Here is a 23,981-nt window from a genome sequence, read left to right as displayed (position 1 = left end):
AAAACCAAATCCACCAGGAACGCCGAGCGATAACCCTTAATAGAGAGGGGCGGGGTAAGGGAGGAGGGGCGGAGCTACGGCAGGGAAATAGGTTTGGAGGCTGAGGGGCGGGGTGGAGCCGTAGCGAGTTGGGAGGATCGTAATAAGGGTGGGGAGGTGGGTTACGCCCTTCCCTGAGTCCCTGGAGCTACCGGCGAGACCTGCCGGGCCAGTCCTCTAGTCCTCAGGTGCTGGGAGAACCGGGAGGGGCAGAGCGGGTGTGGAAAGAGATCGGGAATCCGGGAAGCAGGGGCTGCTTGGGCAGCCAGATTTCTGAGGGATTATCCCGATCTAGAGACCGGACTCTCACTGAAGATGGCACTGTTGTTCCAACAAGTTTTGATGGCCATCTGGGGGAAGTGTTCACAGACTTTTTTTTTTAAGAGAATGAGTTTTAAAACATGAATTTCAGTATTCTACCTCTTAGGGCTTTTTCTAACTGCCCCGAACGCGTTATTTGTTTTGTTATTCCCAGTCGGTTGCCCTATAGAGATTTCATAGTAAAACCCTAAAATGAAAAGGACTGTGCTCTATGCTCGTCTTAAGGGAATAAGGAAAAGTAGGGATGGAGAAAGTGACATGGGGCCCAGTAGGATTGTCAAGAGACAGAAAGAAGCATCCACGGCTGAGGGACAGGGGAAAAGAGTGTTCTATCTCATACACTTTGACAGGTTTTCATTTGACAGACAGAAAGCTGCAAAACTTTGGCATTTTTATTCAGACGTATAAAAACAAAACAAAAAATTTCAGGGATAAAAACATACCCCAGTTTCCCATCCAAAGGGACAGAGGTCTGAAGCTGGGTCCTCTTTCTTATCCCTACTGGAAGCTTCCCACGAGTAGATGAGAATAGCTCCTGAAAGTGGCTCTTGGGACCCCTGTGAATCTGTCCCTTGGGTGGAGCTCATATACAGCACATGTAGGCTACGGTTTACACAGAGATGTCTATAGTTATTTTTCCTTCTGACCACCCCCTTCCACTTCTAGGATAAGAGGTCAGGGTGAAGGAGGAGGCTACAGTAGTTGTTGGAGTTAGACTTGATTCAGTGCAAAAACAAGAAGACAATGCCCCTTATCAGGGCTCTGGCTTACATCAGTTTTCCTTGATACCTTACAGTAAGAGCACATGCATTGGAAGATTTTGAATCATGGACCTGCTACTTGATTTACTTAATCTCTTTAAGGCTCCTCTATCCATGGGATTCTCCAGGCAAGAATACTGGAGTGGGTTGCCATTCCCTCCTCCAGGGGATCTACCCGACCCAGGGTTTGAACCCGTGTCTCCTGTGACTCCGGAATTGCAGGCAGATTCTTAACCCACTGAGCCATCAGGGAAGTCCCTCTTTAAGGCTCAGTTTCCTTATTTGTAAAATAGGATAATACCTAGGTCACAGAGTTGGTGTCAAGGATGAAATGAGATAACTATAGGTAAAGTTTAGCAGGATGCTTGGCACATAGTAAATGCTCAATTAATAGTAATCATTAATATCTACTCCCAACCTCTTTCTTCACAAGATTTCACTTCTCATTATTTCTGCGGGATTAAGGATCGTAAGCCAAAATTTTCCTTTCCCCTGCCGGGTTCCCCTCTTTCCTCTTCCTTTAAAGTCTAAAGGGAAATAAAGGCATACTTTAAAGCCTAGTGTCAACAAGTCAGAGTCTAAGAAAAGGGACAAGAGTAATCCTTCATATCTCCAGGGAGTTCCCCTGAGGAAGCTGAGGAATGGGATTGGGAAAGCACACAAAATAGGGAAAACCATCTCCTTTCCTGGGATCAGGAAAGAGAAAAAGTGCACAGCTGGCTACATAACCACAAGAAATTTGTGTCAAAGTGTTTAAGGCCTCCAAAGTTTGAATGGAATTGTCTAGGACTAGGAAATGGGGCTGAGACCTGTGAGGGAGAGAGACCAAGAAGAGAGTTACTCTCCAGAGGCACTAGCTGCCATCAAATGCTCCCTGAGCACCTCAGTGAGCAGGGGTTATATTCTCTGGGCATTAGCTTTGGGGAAAAGCCTGCTATGCCAGTAATCAGGGTTATCAAAGGCAGAGTCAGTGGCTTCTAAACTACGTAAAGTTTTGAGGCGGGCATAGTGGACCTGGGGACCATGGAGTACAGGCCCCTGGAAAGCTCTCATTTCTTCATACCCTTGCTCAGAGGCTGGGCATGCATCCATGGCTGCATAGTCCCCCCCAGGACCTCCTCCACCACGTCGCCGATTCATATATTCATAGTCCTCATCTGGAGTTGTGCTGGCATTGGGCATGTTGGGCACGGGGTTGAGCGGGCAACTCTGTGTGCTGCCCAGGGAGGCACTGAGGTCTGATCCCACATCCATGTACTCATAACCCAGCTCCTCGAGGGAACTTGGCCTAGGAGGACGAGATGGACTGCACCTTCTCCTCCGGTTCATGTATTCATATTCCTCATCATCGTCGTCTTCTGTACCCAGAACAGAACTGAGACCCACTGAAGAAAGGGTGCCTTCCCGGGAGGAGGTACCTAGGGGTAGAGAAGAAAGGCTAGGTATGTGGTATTACTTCATGGTAATAGGCAGTGGGGAGTAGAAGGGTGTTAGGAAAAAATGACTGGGGAAGGATATGCTCAGAGAAGACAGAAGGATTAAGAGGAGCCTGCAAAAGGAGGATTAGAGAAAGATTTGAGGAAAGCACTGCAGAATCAGGCACCTTTGATGTGTGCATCTGGCATGACATAACCATTGACATCCTCTTCCTCTAACCCTGGTGGGGACTGTGGGGTGACAGGAGTAAGCAGGCTGTGGCGCTGGGAATGGTAGGCACTGTCTCCTCTTGGCCGCGGGCTCCGGCTCCGGCTTCTACACATAGACACCTTCTCCTGGAGCTCGGCCTCGGAACCTGTCACATGGCCCTCCGATGATTCTGATGCCAGGCGTCCCCGTGGCATTGGGTGCAGAGAGGCTGGACGGGGGTACCGTTCATTGCCTCCAAAAACTGCAGACTCCTAAGGAGGAGAATAATTCATGGTGAATTACACAGAAACGAGGGAAGAAGAGAAATTTGTCTAGAAAGAGATTGGGCTGTTCAGCACCTTCTATTTTGTAGGACCCTGATCAAACCGGAGATTTCCAAAGTCTCCCCTGCTACTCCCTACCAATCTTAAGGCACTGCCACCCAACCTCTTGGTATCCTCTTTTTTAATTTTTTTAAAAAATGTTTTATTTTATATTGGAGCCTAGTCGATTAACAATGTTATGTTAGTTTCAGGTGTACAACAAAGTATGTTCATCTATTCTTTTTCAAATTCTTTTCCCAACTAGGTTGTTACAGAATCTTGAAGCAGAGTTCTCTGCCCTATACAGTAGGTACTTGTTGGTTATCCATTTTAAATATAGCATCTTGGCCTCCTCCTAAACAGACCTTACCTGGCCAACCTCTCCAAGATTTCCCTGGTTCATAGGCATATATCCAGATGATGGACTTACAAGGCTCTGGCTCTAGGATGAAAAAAGTGAGGAAAAGGTTTAGATTAAGAAAGAAATCTGCTCACTACAGAGGCCTTTGAGTAATTAATATGGACATCTGTGGGATTCATGAGGGTGCAGGTGTGCAGATGGCTTATAAAGTCTTAGGAAACTGGAAAGTGTCTTACCCCACGTGGTCTATTAAGTGTTCCAATTGGCAGGCTAAGGGCAGAGCCTAGTGTGGTTGCCAGATTCTCCTCCTCTGCCTCCAACTCCAGGTCCAGGTCTAGTTCTGGCTCCAGCTCTACTTCCTCCAGTTCCTTGTTTGTCAGAGGTGGGGGCTCTGCCCCAGGGGTAATTCCAGGCCCACTCTCTCTCTATGAGACCAGGTGATTGTTAAGATAGATCCTGGCTCCAGCCAAGTTCCCCTTTCTAGATCTCCTTGGCACCTCCGGGTCCCTACTCACCTTTATGACCAGATAGCGTGGTGGGTCTCGGGCCATCCTGGTGAACTCATTGGCTAGTTCTTTAAAGGTTGGGCGAATGTTCTCATCAATCATCCAACCTGGGGATAAGATGTAGGAAGCAGAGCCATAAGAGGAGAGTGGAGTAGGGAGTAGGGAGGGAAGTCACTTAGAAAATAGCCAATGCTCTGTTCCCTTGTCTTTGTGTGGAGAGCCTGACATCCAACAGCATCACAATAATGTGGAAAGTGCTTAATGTTTATTGGGCAGAGACCATCTGGGGCATGCACTGCTGTTCTGGGTGTTCACTTTTCACCACTGAGCATTGTTTATCTGTGCCCTTATTTTTCTTTTTTCTTCAGTTCAATGAAGCAATAATGAAGTTTAAAAAAAAAAAAAAGGCTGAGATCAGCAGGTAACTCACACTTGACCATGACCATGTAGACATCAATGGTACAGATCTGGGGCTGTGCCAACCGCTCCCCCTTCTCCAGCAGGTCTGGTATTTCAGCCAGTCGCAGCCCTGCATAGGGCTCTGCCCCAAAGGTCATCAGCTCCCAAACTGTCACTCCTGGTATAGGAAGACATGACTAGTTGATGGCAAAATAGTAGACATGGGCATGCAGATTAAGGGAAGGCAGAACTTGATCTGACCCAGGATCTGAAGGGCTTAGAGATTCTAAGAAAGGGTCTCAAAAGGCAACTTTGGAATTTGGACTATTAATCTTATGGTGGGCATCCAGATGGACTGACCATAGCTCCAGACGTCACTCTGGTGTGTGTATTTCCCAAAATGGATACTCTCCAGGGCCATCCACTTAATTGGAGTCTGAGGGATCAAAGACAAAAGCATTACCAGCTGATTTCTACACATTGTGTTAGCATTTCTAAACCCAGGTTCTCCATTGTTCTTTCCTTTTTTGTTCTCTAAACTTTTATTTCTGGCATCTCCAGGTTCCTCTCCTTGAACTGCCCCTGCAGCATCTGATGGCCTCTGAAGGAGACCACAGAGCACTCAGTCCCTATTCCCATGCTTCAGTCCACTCCCACTCCTTACCCAGCCTTCGCATCACCTTACCTTGGCTTCATTGTACAGTAGCTGCTTATCATCAGGGGGCAGCAAGTCAGCAACCCCAAAATCTGCCACCTGAACCTGGCTGGGTGATTTTAGTAGCACATTTCGGGCAGCCAGGTTCCTATGCACCATGCCATGTTCTTCAAGGTAGTACATTCCCTGTAGGGAAGGAAGTTTTCTCAAGGTTGGAGAAATTGGTTCTCAATTGAGCCCCAGAATCACTTCAAACCCTCAGGTACCTCTCAACACTTCCAACCCCCTGGGCCCCTCCCTGCAGGCCCATAGGCAGTTCCATCTTAAAACTTCTCCAGGCTCCTCGCACTCACTTTGGCAATTTGTACTCCCCAGTTGAGCAGCAGCTGCGGCCCCAGCGCCCCACGGTGTTGTCTCACGTGATCCAGCAGGGAGCCCAGAGGCAAATACTGAGTGACGAGCTGCAGAGATGACCCTGGACACAGTCCCAGCAGCCGTACAATGTGGGCATGGTCAAGGCTGCCAATGGCCAGCATGTGCTGAAAGACACAACAAGAAAGGTCATCCTGGGAACAGACAGGTTCACATAAAACCAGACCAGGGCTCCCCCAACATTCAGGGACATCTCTGTGGCTAATATAGTACCTGCTAACACAAGACCGTGTTTCTACATAATTGTATCTAACAGCTATCCTCTCTTAGTGGCACACCGAACACCCTGCCTTCACTTACGTCTGTCACAGCTTGAAAACTTTGCCGTCCGCTCTTGTCCTCAATGACTTTAATGCAGACTGGAATCTTGATTGATTCACCCTCAGGAATCCACACGCCCTGGGAAGTTTTGGGCAGGAGTCAGCCTAAGGTCATTCTCCCCAGGCTACTCCTTTCCCTGGACCTTTTTTTTCTTTTTCCAGTTTTATTGAGGTATAATTGACATATACCACTGTATATGTTTAAGATGTACAGCATAATGACTTGACTTACATGTATCATGAAAAGATTACCACAATAAGTTTAGTGAATATCCATCATCTGAGACAGAAACAAAATTAAAGAAATAGAAGTTTTTTTCTTATGATGGGAAATCTTAACTTTTAAGAGGATTTACTTTCTTAACTACTTTCATATATAGCATACAGCAGTGTTAATTACATTTATCGCATTTTACATCACTTAGTGGGCTTCCCAGGTGGCTCAGCGGTAAAGAATTCGCCTGTAATATAGGAGCTGCAGGATATGCAGTTTCAGTCCCTGGGTCGGGAAGATCCCCTGGAGAAGGGCATGGCAACCCGCTCCAGTATTCTTGCCTGGAAAATGCCATGGACAGCGGAGCCTGGCAGGCTACAGTCCACAGGGTCGCAAAGAGTCGGACACAACTGAAGCAACTTAGCATGCACGCACATTACTTAGTACATATTTATCTTATAACTAAGTTTATACATTTTGACTGCCTTCATCCAGTTCCTCCTCCTCCTACCCCAGTGGAGAACCTGGGCTTCCCTGGTAGCTCAGAGGTTAAAGCATCTGCCTGCAATGCAGAAGAGCTGGGTTCGATCCCTGGGTTGGGAAGATCCCCTGGATGAAGGAAATGGCAACCCACTCCAGTATTCTTGCCTGGAAAATCCCATGGACAGAGGAGCCTGGTGGGCTATATACTCCATGGGGTAGGAAAGAGTTGGACACGACTGAGCGACTTCACTTTCTTTCTTTTCTACCCCACCTCTACTTCTGGTAACCTTCAATCTCTCCAATCTGATCTCTTTTTTTCTGAGTTTGCTAGTTTTTGAAGTCAGACCTAGAACACTATTAAAAGGTATGGAATGAAAAGATCTTTCCCCGATCTCTCTCCTCTTTGCCCTAGATCCTTTCCCCACCTCCCCAAACTTCCTGTGGGCCACTCACTTTGTGTACAGTTCCGAAGATGCCGGAGCCCAACACTTTAAGCTTCCTCAGCTCTGTTTCTTTGAAGACTCGGGCCAAGACTTTGTTAGCCTTCTCACTGGGATCCAGAGGCTCTACACTCTGCAGAACAGATGGGAAGGAGGTACTCAGGAAAGCCCACTCCCATGTCCATCTCCAACCCCCTCGCCCCAGGTGCCTGCCAAGAGCAGCGAAGCCTGAAGGGGTGGGAACAGGAGGAGAAATGTCTCTAGTCTTAGAAAACATTTCAGGCCTATTGGGGAATAACAGACCTTGAGGACTGAGGAAGTTGTGTTCATGAGATCAGGAATCAAGAGGGTTGGATTTTCACTTTGATAGGGGGGTAGCGGAGAGGGTTGGTAATACTATCACGTTGATTAATTTTTCAAACTTTGAATTTTTTATTTTATATTGGAGTATAGTCAATCAACAATGTTGTGATAGTTTCATGTGAACAGAGAAAGAACTCAGCCATGCCTTGAGTACTTTTATACATTTTCTGATTTTCAAAGCATTTTCACATACATCATCCCCTTTTACCCTTACAGCTATCTTGTAAGGATGAGTGTTATTGTTTCCTCTGTATATGTGCATAAACAGGCAGAGAAGGAAGGTAACTTCTTCAAAGTCACATGGCAAATTAATGGCAAAATCAGGAGTCTCCCATTTCTCTGGGCAGAGTCCTTTCCGGTGGACCATACTACCTCCTTGAAGAAAGGGATCAAGGCTCTGGGGAAGGAAGAGGCTCTCCAAGGGTGATGGTATCGGGCACGTTTCCAGGGTAAGATAGACACTCACCTCCCCCCGTTCCAGGTAGCGCCTCATAGCCCTCTTATTCTGAATCTGGCGTCCACGCCAGTAGAGAAAAGTGCTGCCCAGGATCAGGAAAGTCACTGCCAACCCAACTACCACTGTTAAGGCCATTGCCAGATGGGTTTTGCTGTAGGACAGAGAAGTCCAGAATTATCCTTGGTCTACGCTTCCTGTACAAATGTCATTTATACCTGTACTAAATGTATAAGACAGATCTTAGGCAAGAAGTTAGCATGCACATTTGCGTATATCCTTGAGCGATGAAGGGGCTAACCTCAATCTCCACCCCAAGACTACTGCAAGCTAATTATAGGAAGGGAAGGCCAGAAACCTGGATTCTTGTGTCCCTGAGTCCCATGATAGTAGCCTATATATAGAAGGCCAGAATGAATAGACTCAACTCTTTGCAGGAAGTAACTGCCCTTCCCCAAATATCCCCAGCTCCCTATACCTCTAAGCCCACCATACCTGATTAGTGGCAGCAGTTGGCCTAAACAGTCTTGTAGCTCTGGTCCCTTACACCTGGAGAAGAAAGTCAGCTCCTTAAATGGGAGCTTGGGAGACTCCCACTGGAGGCTCAATTCCAACAGCCTCAACATATAACATTGTTTCAGACCCTTCCATGGCATCCAGTCCCGGAGCCCAAAGCATATCCCAAGACATGGCCCCCATCTCTGGCTCAGCAACCCTCCCTGAGTCCCTCTCTTGCATGAAACTCCCCTGAATTGAGGCTATTCCAGGTCTCAAATTGTGGTGTCATTTTGAGCAGCTACTGAGTTTCCCTTTCTCTAGTCCTTCACTACACAGCTGGGAGTGGTTCTTACATCATAGTTCCTTTCTGGTCTCCTCAGGCTCTACTTTCCCCCTAGTTCTGTGCTGCTATCCCTCCTCCAATACCCTTTTATCATCCCATCACTGACCCCTGGGTGCAGTTCTCATGACAGGGCCGACATTCATTCTGAGCATCTGGGTACTTGTAGATGGGGCCCTTGGCACCGAGGACTCCAAAGGGGCAGCTGCTCACACAGTGGGGCCCATCTCGAAAATGGGCACACTGGGCACAAGCATCAGAGCCCTGAATGGAAGAGAGATGGTCAGGAAGTATGGGATCCCAAGATCAACTCTATACTCCCAACAAGAACTCACCCAGTCATTCGGTTTCCTCCAGCCTCAGGCCCTAGCATCATCTGGCCTCCCTGTGCCTCTCTAAGGCCTTGAATTTTGGCCACAGCATTCCCTAGACCCTCCAGGGCAGCCCTGCCCTCTCTCCCATAGAGATCCTGGTGCTGCTACTGTACCGAGCCATTGCACGTGACAGTGCCCTCCATGGGTTGGCATTCCTGGTGGCAGGAGAAACACTCAGCTTCATGGGCAAACTCACGAGGCTCCCTGGGGTGGGGTGGGGCAGGAGGTAAAGAGAGGGGAGTCACTTCCAAGGCCTGACCTGCCCTGATCCCCCAACCACAGGGCCTCCTACCTAATTCCCACCAAGGCACATGCAGAAAGTTATCTAAAGGCTTTCAGGTGCCACCTGAACATCTTTCTCCCAGGGCCCAATCCCCCTACCCCTTCTTGACTCTCTCCCCTCACTGTACCCGTTCAAGAAGTTGCAGTGGGTGACACAGACACCTCCTCGGCTGTAGTTCTGGCAAGATAGGCACTGGCCAGGGCCTGGGCCCCAGCATCCTCCAGAGCACAGTGGATCACACACTTTGCCCTCTGCCACTGGAAAGGAAGGGCTGAGTTAGGAGGAGCCTGAGGTCTCCTAACAAGCCTTTTCCTTACTCTTGCTCATTACTGCTGCTGCTGCTAAGTCGTTTCAGTCATGTCCGACTCTGTGCGACCCCATAGACAGTAACCCCATAGACCAGGCTCCTCTGTCCCTGGGATTCTCCAGGCAAGAGTACTTTTGTTCATTACTGTTTCCAGCCTAATGTCCCCCTTTCCTTGGCTCCATCCCTTATCTGTTCTCCCACTTGCAGGGCAGAGCAGTCCTTACACCCCTCTCGCACCTGACTCCCCCACCCATCTGTCCTGGGCCCTTTCTCTCACCGCAGTCTCTGCGGGGCCGATTATGCTTGATGTCCAGCCTCTCTTCTGAAGGCCCCCGAAGCAGCCTGGTCCAGTTCAGGGAATGGTGGTAGCAGAGCTGCCTGTTGGCACTGATGTAGATACGTCCAGCACTAATTTCTTTCAGGGATCGGAAGCCCAGAGATGTTACATTCAAGTTCTTCATGATCAACAGTGAAAAGCCCCGGCTGAGAGCAAGGAGACCAGATGAGAGGGGAGACCACAGAGGAAAAACTGACCATGCTTTGGATTCATTTTCCTTCAACAAATTTGCTCTGAACTAGTCACTGAGAGGGACTTCCCCTCCTGTAGTCTTTGCCCCCATCAAACTCCCACTGTATAAGTCGCTCAGTCATGTCTGACTCTTTGTGACCCCATGGACTATACAGCCCATCAGGCTCCTCTGTCCATGGGATTCTCCAGGCAAGAAAGCTGGAGTGGTTTGCCATGCCCTCCCAGGGGATCTTCCCAACCCAGGGATCGAACCCACATGACATCTCTGTCTCCTGCATTGGCAGTTAAGTTCTTTACCACTAGCGCCACCTGGGAAGCAGGTGTGAGACCAGGCCTTATATTTCACTCAAGATGCCTAAGAAACAATTCTTTGCCTCCACACCTCATACTCACTTGTAGAGGCTTCGGCCCCCAATGGTCGTCAGGTTGGAAAAGACACTGAAGTTGTGCATGTGGGGAGGCCAGGATTGGATGTTCAGGTAACCTGAGGGGACAGAGAAGGGTGTATGAGTGGGGAGTCTCTCCCCTTCCCTTCTCAGCTTCACCTGGTCCTTCCCCTGCTGCTTGGGACACGATTTTCTCAAGTGGTTACACTGCAGTTTGTACCAGTGGTTCATCTAGCCCTCTCAGAAAGGGTGTCCTCTTCCCCTTCCACTCACCTGTGATCTCCCGCACGGTCCGAAAGACATTGAGCTTCTCAGGGTCCAGAGCAGGGATCTTGTGCCAGGGGTCTCTGGGGAGAACAGTGAAAACCAGTCAACAAAGTAGAAGCATAACCTAGTAGCAGTAAGCATGCCTAGTTTCCAAATACCATTCTTCACGAGAGCCAGCTTGAGCGAATCAAGAATAACTGAACTGGTTACCTGGAATAATGATTTTAAGAGACTATGAAACATTGACTAAAACAAGTATCCACACAGATTAAACACACCAACACATAAATAAATAGGAAGGAAAGGCTCTGCCTAATACCAGAATGCCAACAAATTGGCATTTATTTGTGAGGGACAGGAAGGCCTGGTGTGCTGCCGTCCATGGGGTCACAGAGAGTTAGACACAACTTAGCAAGTGATCAACACAACAACAATGGAGTTAGAAAATCATCATTTGGCAATTCTCATAAAAACTGGTTCGGGGGACTTCCCTAGTGGTCCACTGGCTAAGACTCCACACTTTCAATGCAGGGGGCCTGGGTTTGATCCCTGATCAGGGAACTAGATTCCACATGCCACAGCTAAGACCTGGCATAGCCCAATAAATATTTAAAACACAAAAAACTGCTTCAAGCAAGTATCTCCCCAAAAGATATTTAATTGAAAAGGGAAAATAACTTTACTGTAGAAAAGCTGGCAGACACCACCTTAACCAAATGACCAGAGGCATCATCACCAGTAATGGGACAGATCAATATCATGTGCCTTCTTGATATGATGCATGGAGAATACGTCTGTAGTATTATTAAAAATGCCTAACTTGAGTGGGAGGGGACATAGGTAAACCTGTGGCTGATTCATGCTAATGTTTGGTAGAAACCAACATAATACTATAAAGCAATTATCCTTCAATTAAAAACAAATTTTAAAAAGAGGTACAGATTTACAATTACAAAATAAGTCACAGGGAGGTAACATACAGCATAAGGAATATGGTTAATAATAATGTAATGATTTTGTATGGGGACAGGTGGTTACTAGACTTGTGGTGATATTATAGTGCATTTAAATGCCAAATCACTAGGCTGTACATCTGAAATCAATGTAATATTATATATCATCTATATTTCAACAAAAAAGAATTATGTAAAAAAAAAAATGCCTAACTTGAATCTAAGTGTGAGGAAAACATTAGACAAACCCAAACTGAAGAACACTCTACCAATCACCTGACCTGTACTCATCAACAATGTCAAGGAATAAAATTAAAAAAAAAAAAAAGAAAAAACAATGTCAAGGACATGAACTGTTACAGATTAAAGGAGACTGAAGAGACAATGGATGCACATGTATGATCTGGGACTTTAGTAAGACAATTAAGAGAAATCTGACATCTGTAGATTAGAGAACATTTTGTATCAGTGCTAATTTCTTGATTTAAACAAATGTACTGTGGTTAAGTTAGACAATGTTCTTGTTTTCAAGGAATACACCCTGAAATGTCACTGGGGTGAGAGGACACCATGTCTGGAAATTTACCTTCAAGTGGTTCAGAAATACAAGAGCATATATAATGAGTGTGTGTGTGTGTGCGCCCATGTGATGTGTAGAGAGAGAAATGATAAAGCATATGGTACACTGTTTAGAGAAGGAAATGGCACCCCATTCCAGTACCTTTGCCTGGAAAATGCCATGGATGGAGAAGCCTGGTATGCTACAGTCCATGGGGTCGCAAAGAGTTGGACACGACTAAGTGACTTCACTTTCCTTTCCTTTTTTTATGGTACACTATTAACACTTGGGGGATCTGAATAAAGAGCATATGGAAAATCTTTATACCACTTTTTGCAACTCTAGATATAATATTGTCCAAAGACAGGTGGTCCTAATGTTTCTCTCCCTCTCACACACAAACACTCACTGTAAACGCTGTCCTATGGACTGGAATGTCCCTTGCTCTTTGTGGCTCCATACCAAGGAGCAGAACTAGGTGAAACAGCTGGAAGTCATGGGGAGACAGATTTTTATCCAATTTAAGAATATTTAGAAGCCTTTAAGAAGGAGGACACTCTGTCCCTGTCCCTTGCCATACAGTTGGCTGGGTTGCTCCGGGGTGTCTGAGGGGATTCAAGCCCTGGGGATTAAGCACTGCCAGGTCCTTTGTGACCTTTAAGATTTTATAATCTAACCTCCTGATCAGCTCCCCATATGAAGGCTTGAACCAGTGCAAGGAACTGTGAGGGGACTGCTGGGGTGGGGGATCAGAGGATGAAAACAGGATCTCTAACCCATTGAGGCCAGTGATAAGAAAGTCCAGGTTGCCCAGGATCTTGGTGCAGTTCACGAATCCATCAATGTTGCTCGAGTCCACAGTCTGGAAGCGGCTCCCGGAGCCTGTCCCCTCACAGGCTGCAAATAGAAGAAGCTCAGTGTGGGGATGAGGGGTCTGGGGTGAGTCAGGGGAAAGGGTCTCTCGTCACCAACTCCTTTCCATCTCTTACTCACCTTTCGGGCACAGACCCCCACAAGGTTCACATATCTTGAGTCCATTTTTATCTACTTCCATCTTGTCAGGAGGACAGGCCCTGACACAAGACGTCTGATCCACCACAAAGTTATCTAGGAAAGAGGAAAGAGATGAGAGAGGAACACTGCCAACTACCAGCTGAACCGCCTCCCTCCTCATCTGCATGGATTTGCTCCAGTTGACCACCGGAGGTTCCTCAAGTGCTGGATTCTAAGCATGGATTAGAAACGCCCTTTGCTCTTTGGATCCAAAAAGCAGAACTAGGAGCAATTGGTGGAAGTCATGGGGAAATAGATGGGGGGAACAGGACATAGGGGCCATTTGTTAAGGGTGATGATGATCACAACCCATTGCCCTTTACACTCTCAATTAACCTCCCAACTTGATCCATTTCACCTCCTAAAATCGCATCTAGGGAATTTCCTGGCAGTACAGTGATTAGGACTCCGTGCTTTCACTGCTGAAGGCTCGAGTTCGATCCCTAGTCAGGGACATGGCCAAAAAAAAGAAAAAATTTCATCTAAAACCCTGGTTCATACTGTGGGAAGAAGCACACCTTAAGGGGTAGGATGTGCTTACCCCTGGGGTAAGATGTATAGCAGGAACCAGCCTGGCAACATGGCCAGGACTGCCACTCAAAATAATCACCATTGATTTAACGTTTTATTTAGCCTTCATTTATACCCTTGAAGTCGATAAAGTCTTGCCACATTTTATTAGTGAAGTTGGAAGATGTATCATTTGTTTGTTGTTCTTTCCCCTCCCCCAATATTAAACTGTGAAATTTGATTTGTTTAAACTCTGGATGAATCATAGCTTAGTTTGCATGTCCAGCTAATTTGTTTCTATACATTTTCTTTGATTCTCTTTCTCCTTCTCTCAGGGTATTTACCCAATATATATATGTGTGTGTATATATGTATAGATACATAAATAGATAGATAGATCTTCCTAAAAGTCTCTTGAGGTGCAAGTTTCTCTGTTTTGTTTTTCTCTGTGATTTTATGGACATGATGCTGAGATTCAATCACTACATAAAACACCCGGCTGTGAAAACAAAACAAAAAACCCAAAGGACTGTTTTTTCCACCAGCTCCGGGGAAGCAATGTGTCAGTCGGATGCTGGTTTCAGAAAGATTCACTGTTCCTTCCATTCTCTGTTCCTCTGTTTCCTCTAGAAAGAAGTTGATCCTAGTGATTTCAGCCCATGAATTAAACAGGACAAAATAACAAATGTGTGGAATTCATATTTTTCTAAAGGAAACTTAAAAACTGCTGCTACATATTATATATGAAATTGGTTTATAGCACATGAACACAGAATCCCAAGTTCAGTTTTGGTACTTCCTCTTTGTTTTCAGTCACATAGTACTTCCAAAGTCAAAATGAGAAGAAAAGCTCTTCTGTATCAAACCATCTATGCAATAAATGTTATATTTTAAAAACAGCAGGTTGCTGGTCACACACACACACACACAAATAAAATAAGATAAAATAAATAAAATCCTGTCAGGGACTTCCTTTGTGGTCCAATGGTTAAGACTCCGTGCTTCCAGTGTAAGGGGCATGGGTTCAATCCCTGTTTGGGAAATTAAGATCCCACATGCTGTGCAGTGTGGCAAAAACAATATTAAAAAAATAAAATGGATAGGACTTCCCTTGTGGCACAGTGGAAGGGAACCTGCCTGCCAATCCAGGAGACACAGGTTCAATCCCTAGGAAGATCCCACATGCAGTGAAGCAACTAAGTCTATGTGCCACAACTACTGAGCCTGAGCTCTAGCGCCCACGAGCCGCAGCTACTGAAGCCTATATGCCTAGAGCCCGTGCTTTTCAACAAGAGAAGCCACCACTATGAGAAGCCCAAACACTGAAACTAAGAGAAGACCCCGGTTCACTGCAAATAGAGAAACCCACGCAAAGCAATGAAGATCCAGTGCTACCATTCATAAATAAATAAATTTTTGTAAAAAATGGCTAAAAGAATAAAATCCTGGTTCTACTACCATTGTTCCTTCCCTTCAGACACTTACGGGGACAGCTGGCTACACACACTCCCCCATACTGATACTTGGTATGGGGATTGGGTTCCAACTGGAAAGTTAGCTTGTTGTAGACTAGAGGCTGTGGACACTGGCGTACACAGGCCCCACTGTCATTGAAGAGTCGGCAGGCCTAGGAACAGAGAAGGCTTATAAGACTCATGTTACATATGTACCCTAACTTCCTCCCCAAAGCCCACATCCCATTTCAGAACAGTCAGGTGGTGGCAACAGTACGTACAAAGCAGTCTGTGTTCTGAGGGCCTGAGCAGCCCCCTGCACACTCGTCATGGCAGCACTGGTTGGGGTTGGGCCCAAAGCAGTGACCATTACACTGTGGGGCACAGATAGTCTTGGTTACTGTAGAAGGAGAGAAAGCACAGCTGTCAGGGCTTCCGGGACTGTGTTCTGAGGCTCTCCCTCACCCTCTTGCCCTCTAGGCTCATCCCCACCCTCCTGACACAGTTGGGGTGGAAAAGGATAAGAAAGTGTACATGGAGTAGATGAAGTAAATGAAGTAGACCCACATGTCTGACAGTCTTCTGGTCCAGGACCCCAGCATCGCCCCTTGCAGGCCTCATGACAGGGGGGACCTGTTTGGGAGAGAAAAAAGCCGTCAAAAAGGCTTGCTCAAATCAACAGGGTATGATGTCAGCACACAGGCACCCAGTCCCGGGAAGTGAGGAGCCAGGGCGGTGTCCCTCCTTGCCCTCGCAGAGCAGGGCTGGGCTCAAGTGAACCTGTCAGCAAGGGGTGGAGCCGCGCCTCCACACCACCCACAGGGCGGCCAAGGGGAGGGCCTGGGGCACATGCCCGGCTCAGCCCAGTCTCAAGCCAGGAATTTGGTTCTTCTTGGCAAACTGAACTCAGTAGGAATAAGTGCAAGTGAGTGGACAGGGAGTGGCAGCCTGCAGTTGCGGGTAGGTGGGCTCCAAGAAGGGAGGATGCTGGAGTGGAAAGAGAAATGGATCTGGAGTCGAGACCTGGCTTCTCACTCAGCACAGAGCTCTTCAGCCCCTTTCCCTGGCACCCTGCGTCTGCAGTTCCGGTTCTAGGCGACCGACCTGCTTCCACCTGGCAAGCTCCTTGGGTTAGAGCCTGAGGTTCGTTCAAGGGAGACTGGGTTCAGATTAGGGACATACTGAGGAACGGAAGGGAGTCACTCTGGTTGGGTGGGGGGCAGTCTTGATCATAGCCACTCACAGGTCTTGCCATTGTTCTTCACTACTATCTCAGCATCTCGGTCCCGCACGATGTCCCTCCAGTCAATTGTGTCCATGTGACAAAGTTTCTCGTTCTTCTCAATGTAAACACCCCCTGACAGAATCTCTGAGGTAGGGAAGACCAGTGGGAGGGTCAGGAGCTAGTCAGGGGAGTCCCCCCTCTTCCATCCCTCCCCACCAGTCTGAGAGGCCACCCCAGTCAGAAGCAGGAGATGTGGGGCAGACAGGTACATCCAATTAAGTCCAAACTGCAGACGCCTTACAAGAGGAGGAGCCAGGCTGAAAGAAAGTCCTGCCTCCTCAGACACCTGTCCAGATCCGGTTGAGCCAGTGGGGGAGGGGAAGGGAAAGAAGGAGAGAAGATCCCTGACTCAAGCCCACACCCACACCCCCGCGTGCCCTACCTGCCTGTTTTTCAGCTGACTGGGACAGGGAGAATTTTAGTACCCAGCCTGTAGCCCTCTGGCTTGGGGGGCTGGTTCTTGGGGGTGGGGGAGGGATTCCCATTCCCAGAGAAGAAGGGACATTAAGGTACACTGTACTGAAGTTAGAGGAACGGGTAACAGCCCTGGCTCCAACTTCAGCCCCACCAAGACATGAGGGCCCTCCCCCGGGGCAAGATGCCCCAGCTCCCTGTTAGGGCTGTCTCTCTATTGTTCAAGGAGGAGTGGACCTTTACATCTTAGTGGTCAAGCTGGTGGGTGCTGTGAACGAGGCCCTTAGAGGGAGCAGTCTGGGGCCTTGGTCAAGGAGGCACCTGTCAGCAGGTGGGCTGAGGGCAGGCCTGGAAGGAATCACCAGGAACTGACCAGTGAGCTGAGTAAGGCGGAGCTGGCGCAGAGCGTGGCTAGAGTTGGTGTTGTAGTTCAACATGACAAAGATGGCAAACTTCCCATCGTAGACCTGGGTCCCCCGCACCACTCGGAGGTTGGGCAGTGGCAGTGTAGAGAACTCGTTCATGGCCACGAGGACATAGCCGGTCACTTCTCGAATCCACTGTGATGGAGCAGATCGCGTCGGTGAGAGGGACAAGAAATGGGGCAAGAAGTCTCAGTCCCCTTTCCCTCCCTAACTCCTCTAATTCTTTCCAAGTCCTATTTTGGAGTAAGGAATAGCAGGTGCCACATGACTTCTACAAGTGAAGATGGGCTGTGGAAATGGCTGAGAAATTCTAGGCTCCAAGCCTTTCCTTCCAAGGGCTCCTCATGCCAGGACGGTCTTTGCTTATCCCTGCCTCACCTCCCCAGGTGCCCCTCAGTCCCTGGTATAGAATCTACCCAACCCCTGTCCCTTCTCGTGGCCAGCCCTTGTGTATCCCCAGATACAGCCACCAGTCCACAGGCCCTAGATTCCAATCACTGCTCCATAAACACACAGGCTTGGATCTTAGAAACCACTGAGTTTTAGGAATGCTGAGCTCCAGCTCCAGCACAGGGTAGCCCCGGGGACAGGAAACAGGCTTCAATAAGGAGGACAAGGGGGAAGAAGTTGAGGGAGAAGGTCAGCGCTCTAACCTGCAGAAAGGAGAGGTCAGCGTTGTGTCCTGTGAGCACGATCTCCAGGTTCCCCATCACCACCTCACACTTCTCATAGAGCTTGTGCAGTGTCTGGTATTGGTTCTCAGCATCGCCAGTCACACTCAGCCCATTCAGAGTCCCAGGGCACACTGTTCCAAGTGGAGCGGAGAGTGGCAGGGGGCTGGACATAAGTTTTCAGCCCCATCCCCCCAAGACCACCCCCTTGGTCGCCCTCCTCTAGTAACACTCAACATGACCAGAAGGCAGCTGCCCCCAACCCTCAACCCTAGAGGCAGATACCAAGGCTGGACTGAGAGCTTTAACTTCCTCTTTTCCCAAGATCCCTTCACTATCCCCCTGAACAGAAAGGTGAAAAGATTTCCTTCTCCCACCTGGGCCTCCTCTGGGCCTCTTTGGGTACTACTTTGGGTGCTAAGGAGTTAATCAAGGAGGATGTGGGGTTGTTTTCCTCTCCCTAAGAAGAAGTTAGAAATGGACCACAACTTGGTTACCCTCCTCTTCCCCGCCCCCACTCCAACCGGGCACTTCTCTACCCCCATCCTGCCTCTCTAGGTCCTGGAATAAATATCTCTTTGGGGCAGCACACAGCCCCTATTGTGTCTAGGGAGGGTGGGATGGGGGCAGAGGGTGGGGGCAGTGCCTGGGGCCACAGTCCAGCCCACAATGAGGCAATTCTATCTTGGAGGAGGGGGCTGCTCCACCCTGTCCCCAGACACCCTGTCCTCAGCAGCAACCCCCCTCCACCCTCAAGCCTTGGGTTCAGACCAGTGACCTCACTAGTGGGGGGCCTCTGGCGGTGGTGGTGATGGTGGTAGTGGGGGGGTCAATGTAAGCTTTGTCTTTCAAGCTGGAAGACAGGGAGCTGGTTGCCTACCCCACACCCCCTCCCTAAACTCTGGCTTCTCTCTCACTCCTTTCCTCATCCCCACACATGCCAGCTCTCTCCACATCACACTTTCCAGCCCTAGAGTATTTTTCAGCAAATACAGAGAAGTTGGATGGAAACAGCAGTCGACTGCCTCCAGTCTCAGCCTTCTACCCAATTTCATTGTCAGAGGAGATCCATTAAGAAGTCTTCCAACATCGCTCACTCACTCAATCCTCACTCGATGTCAGTCTTGGAGGTGCGCTTTACTTTTAAGTGCGGAGGAGGACATGGGGGCTTATGGGCAATCTTGGACCCTGAAGCCCTACCCTGTCTCTCCTCTGGCTCGGTGAAAGGCTGCGGGGGAACGGGTAGATACCACCTGTTCCAGCCACCCTTCCCTGAGGCGGTGGCAGCTAGTGGGAGGCAGGAGTGGGACTGGAGGAAGGGAGATGGTGAGGCCCCAACCTCTCCTGGATGCACCCCTAGTCTGACCACTCGACCTTTGAGGGGCTCCCATTCCCCATCATTCCCCACGAAGGGAAAAGGGTGAGCTAGACCCAGCAGAGAAGTAAACAGACACGAGCTCCCAGAGGTGCCTGGGAACCCTAGGGTCCTTGGGTTGAAAAGAAAACCACTAGGAGGCTGGTCTTTTCTGCAACAGCCCCACCCCAACTCCCTTCTTGGCAGGACACCCCCTCTTCCAAGTCAAGGCGCCAACCTTTCTCCCCAGATAAAGGAGGAGCCAAGATTTCTGCACAGGGAAGCGGGGTGTGTGTGTGTACACACTCACACGCAGACAAACACGTACACAGCTCCCCTACTGGCCCAGAAGTCTCCACAGGTTCCGTCCTCGGGTTTCCTTGTTAGGAAGTATTGCAGGTGGCCCCATCCTTCCCACCTGCCCGCATGTGTTTGTGCAGACTTTGTGTCGAGCTGGGGAGACTACAGTGTTAGAGGTCCCAGTTCCCTGCCACCCTGAGGGTAAAGTCCATATTACACAAACAAGAGCAAAGGGCTGGGCGGGAAACTATGAACAACACCTCCGAGGAACCAGGCATCTAGGGGAGGAGAGGAGGGGGAGGGGAATTCAAAAGTCCCTGCTATACCCAGCGACCAGGGGCACCGGGAGGGCCAGTGTCACAGGCTCCCCTTTGGTAGAGAGCACTGGGGTGGGTCGCAGCAAGAATCTTCAGCCCCTCCTCAACTAGAGGCCTTCTCCCCCAAGTCCCCCGCCCCCATCACCACCAGGACAAAGGGGCTATAGAAGGACTGAGACGGGGCCGGATGCCCAGAGGCTGCAGGAGCCAGATAAAGGGTAAAGAGACCCAACCATGCCTGCCTCCTGTCTCCCTCAGGGAAGGCGGCCAGGATCCGGGACTCCTGGGTTCACGGCTGAAGATTCCAGGGGTCTGAGCGGAACAGTGAGACAGTCACTTTACTCCATCTCTCCCACTCCAATCCCCAGACCCCCACCCTCTACCAGCTGGGAGTGTTCACATCCCAAGATCCCAGGGTCTAAATTTAGGCCCAGCAACTGTGAGGGAAGCACAGGTGTTTCTCCCACTCCCACCCTGGGGAAGGGGCCCTGACAGTGCCAAACCTCAAGCTGAGATCTGGGGGGGAGGGGAGGAAATCAACAGAACTCCTCCAGTGCCAGCATCCCCAGCACCCCTCAGGTGTCCACCGCCCCGGAGACACCCCAAAGAGGGGGGCTTAGCTGGCATGGGAGTGGGAGAAGGAACAGAGGGGTGATCTGACTCTTGTCTAGAGGGCTGGAGACAGCCAGACAATAAACAGAATGGGAGTGGGGGTGAAGCTGGGTCTGAGAAGGACCCTCCCCAGGATAGGGGGCTCAGAAGACAGGACAGGTGCCCTGTCAGCCCTCAAGTTGGGGAGAGAAAAGGCAGAAATATAGTGGCTGGAAATTCTTCACCCTATAGCTCGTGGTCCAGGGCTCTGTACATAGTAGATGCTCAGTAAATATTGGTTAAATGATCTGGGGCTTAACAAAAAAAGTTTGGTCAAGTTGGGAACGAGCCAACTTTATTATTTTGAGAGAACGAGGGCAGTCAGCCTCTGCGTGGCCTCTCCCCCTGCTGTCGCCTGGACTTAGCCCCCAGGTTAATCTTCACTCTCCCCAGGGCAGGCCCACTCACGGAAGAGGAGGTGCCACTCTTGTTTTCCAACACTAGAGAACAACAACCTCCCCCCTTCCACAGCTCCGCCCTGTAGGCAAAACAACGAAACTGGAGCTTGCTGAGCCCCAGGGGCCAAGGAGGTCTGGAGCAAACCGAGACCCCCACCTCCGTGTCCCTCTTCCTCCAAGATCTCCACCTCCAATCACCCCCTCACGTTTACAGAATGGAGGTCCTAGTTCCCATCCCTGCAGGGTCCCTCAGAAGTGTGAATGGTTTCAGCATCCGCCGGAGAGACAAATCTGAGGGTCTGCGATGCGCCCAGGAGGCGGTGGCCGGGGGGCAGGTCCCGGAATCGCGTCCCCGCCCGGACCACGCCTAGAACCCCATCCTGACGGTCCCGGGCCCAGGGGGTCCCAGCCGGCGGGGGCTTCGCACCCCAGCCTCGCGCAGCCCAAGCTCCTGCCGCTGGCCTCCGGCACCCCACGAATCCGGCTCGGAATCCCGGGTTCGGAGCCCGCCAGTGCTCCCGCGCCGCTTACCTGCCTGCGAGTTGCCCACCTCGGAGCCCCGGGCCAGGCTGAGGAGGAAACCCAGCACCTGCAGAGCCCGGTTCACCCTCATGACTCCAGCGGAGGGTGAGGGGAGCCCAGCCCAAGCCGGCCGGGAAGGGCCCTGGACTAGGACATCGAAGCGAAGCCACCTGAGCCGCCAGCGACCCGGTAGCGGCGGCAGAGGAGGCTGCGAAGTGCAACCGGAGCCGGAGTCCGGGGCGGGATGGCAGGGGAGGAGTGGAGTCTGCGAGGGAGCGCAGGACGGAGCGCAGGGGGAGGGGGTGAGTCTCGGCCGCGCCCCCTCGGGCGCGAGGCTGGAGTAGTGATTGCCGGAGCTTCGGCGGCCCGCCCCGAGCTAGCGCGCCCCACGCCCAGTGCCCGGCAGTTTGGCCGCGCAGATCCTAAACGGCTCTCGCCCTAATTATTCTCCCAGAGTCCAAGATTCCGAACGCCCCCAAATACTTCCAGAGGAGAAAGGTAATGGGGGTGGGGAGCGAACGCTCCAAAGCCCGACCCCCTGCGAGTTGGCCTCGCCCACTAACCAAATCACTCAACTCCCCTAGCCGGTTGGGTCACTTGGGGGAGTTTCTGTCTCAATGTGTTTGCCTGTGTGTGTGTGTGTTTGAGGGGGAGGGTGTTTTTGTCGCCCGCTCAGGCCACCTCAGTTTCCCCGGAAGCCCCCTCCAAACCCCATAACTCATCCGCCCTGCCGAGGAACCCGAGCTCCAGAGGCCGCGTGAAATTGCACTGTCTCCGGCCGCTTCCTCCTCCAGACCCGGCGCCGGCCCGGCCTCTCCCGGGGATTTGGTAGGGGGGCGGGGGTGGCTTCCAGCCTGGGAACAGACCCCGAAGCCCGCCTTTTCACTTCCACCCCGGGAGGGGCTCCCGCACCTGTCGCCGTCCCCTCTGCTGCCCCCCACGGCCGCCTGGGAGAACAGCTGCCTCCCCTTGCACACTGGAGTTGGACCGCGCCGTCGGGGCGGCCGCTGTTCCCACCACAGGCGTTCACTTTCCCAGGCCTTCGGGGCCTGGGGTCTTCCTGGAAAGGAGGAGGAGGGGGACGCGGAGAGGGCCCTAGAGACTGCGTCCCCGAAAGGCATGAACCCAGGGCACCAGCTCCCGGATCCTAGCCAGAGGCGCTACTGACCACCACGAGGGGATGCCCCAAACCCAGGCCTACACCAAATGGATCGGATGGGCACTTCCTGGTGCCCAGCCGGCGGCAGTGACCTCACACGGTGTGGCATTCCGGATCTTGCCCTGAGAGCCTAATTATTTTCCCCAGAGTTTCAAGCCTGAAGACTTCAAGAACAGTTGAGCTTTGAATAAGAAAAATTCCACCTCTCACTCTGAGCCAAGAGTACTGGCTAAAATTCTTTAAACTTGCTTTGCACCCTGGAGGGCCCGTTCTGTGATTGGAGGCTACCTTTGCCCTCTGAGTGTTGACCTTGTCCTGACCACTTACTTAACAGTCATGATAGTAATAGCAACATTAACATATACATTAGTATACAAGATCGTTTGCAAGCACTTTCTCAAACTTAGAGAATGTTTCACTTAATATAAAAATTATGTGAATTAGGTGACATCACTCTCAGTTTTACAGAACTGGAAATGTGGGACTACTCCAAGATCATCCACCCGGTGACAGTGCTTAGATGATCAGGTGATCAGAAGGAGAGGATCAGGTCTTTGCCTAGGACTTCTTGGGTTACAAGCTCTAGACTGGAGCTTCATCTGCTCAGAATCAAAATCCTATCAGATAGTTGAGCTATTACACTTACGGGGACTTTCATTTGATCACTCATGCATTTCGACCTAGTGTTCAAGGCTCTCATTTCGAAGGAGGAACCCCTCCCTAGTTTCTTTGTTTGTAGAGCAGTCATATTTATTAAAGGTTGTTGTCTGTATTTACTAAGAAAAGGCAGGGAGATCTTCATTACTGAATGCTAGCTGTATTTATCTTATTATTATATCTTATGTATCTTATGTATTATGTACTCATATATCTTATGTATCTTATGTAGCTGTATGTATTTTATTATTATCAGCAACCCTAATCCTTCCCTCTGCAACCAGATGTATCCAGGTGCGCTTGCTGGTATTCACTCTTCAATACGTTATTGTAAATATCTGGGATGTAAGCACTGGAAATATCTGACAAGTAAGGGGCCATCTCTGTTGGGTGCTGTGCTGACCCAATAAATGAACCAATGGAGACTTTATTTACTAACACTCTCTGCAGTTATTTTTTTATGCATAATGCAGTTATTTATTTTTCCTTACTCTTAGCTGATAACTTTGGTTCTTATTTTACTGTGAAAGTAATCAAAAGAAATCCTTAGGACTTCCCCGGTGGTCCAGGGAAGAATCCACCTTCCAATACAGGGGACACAGGTTCAATTTCCTGGTC

At 49.8% G+C, this 23,981-nt stretch overlaps 1 protein-coding gene across 1 annotated transcript; it reads right to left on the bottom strand.

Annotated features, from left to right (window-relative positions):
- Positions 1-734: 734 nt before the first annotated feature.
- ERBB3 (erb-b2 receptor tyrosine kinase 3) lies at positions 735-22,667 on the bottom strand. Its single transcript, XM_006075052.4, has 28 exons — positions 21,557-22,667; positions 17,988-18,139; positions 17,283-17,469; positions 16,454-16,579; positions 15,778-15,843; positions 15,492-15,610; positions 15,242-15,383; positions 13,187-13,300; positions 12,970-13,090; positions 10,688-10,761; positions 10,422-10,512; positions 9,777-9,982; positions 9,320-9,449; positions 9,023-9,113; positions 8,645-8,799; positions 8,193-8,246; positions 7,710-7,851; positions 6,894-7,013; positions 5,724-5,822; positions 5,345-5,530; positions 5,022-5,177; positions 4,697-4,772; positions 4,368-4,514; positions 3,947-4,044; positions 3,668-3,856; positions 3,441-3,512; positions 2,725-3,019; positions 735-2,539 (listed from the first exon to the last, which is right to left on the bottom strand). The coding sequence occupies exons 1-28, from the start codon at positions 21,636-21,638 to the stop codon at positions 2,019-2,021; spliced, it is 4,011 nt and encodes a 1,336-aa protein (XP_006075114.1). The 5' UTR covers positions 21,639-22,667; the 3' UTR covers positions 735-2,018.
- Positions 22,668-23,981: the final 1,314 nt, after the last annotated feature.

The sequence above is a fragment of the Bubalus bubalis genome, chromosome 4 (genome assembly GCF_019923935.1).
Source record: "Bubalus bubalis isolate 160015118507 breed Murrah chromosome 4, NDDB_SH_1, whole genome shotgun sequence".
In the NCBI taxonomy this organism is placed as follows: domain Eukaryota; kingdom Metazoa; phylum Chordata; class Mammalia; order Artiodactyla; family Bovidae; genus Bubalus; species Bubalus bubalis.
The sequence above is the reverse complement of the archived record's forward strand: the minus strand, read 5'-3'. Positions and strand labels throughout refer to the sequence as shown.

What these genes read in the sequence shown, in the direction of transcription:
- ERBB3 (XM_006075052.4), bottom strand. Translation starts at nt 21,638, where the DNA reads ATGAGGGTGAACCGGGCTCTGCAGGTGCTGGGTTTCCTCCTCAGCCTG. An exon ending in TGGGGGTCTGTGCCCGAAAG is followed by an intron (nt 13,091 to 13,186) that starts GTGAGTAAGAGA and finishes TTCTATTTGCAG; the next exon opens with CCTGTGAGGGGACAGGCTCC. An exon ending in GGGGAGTACAAATTGCCAAA is followed by an intron (nt 5,178 to 5,344) that starts GTGAGTGCGAGG and finishes CCTTCCCTACAG; the next exon opens with GGAATGTACTACCTTGAAGA.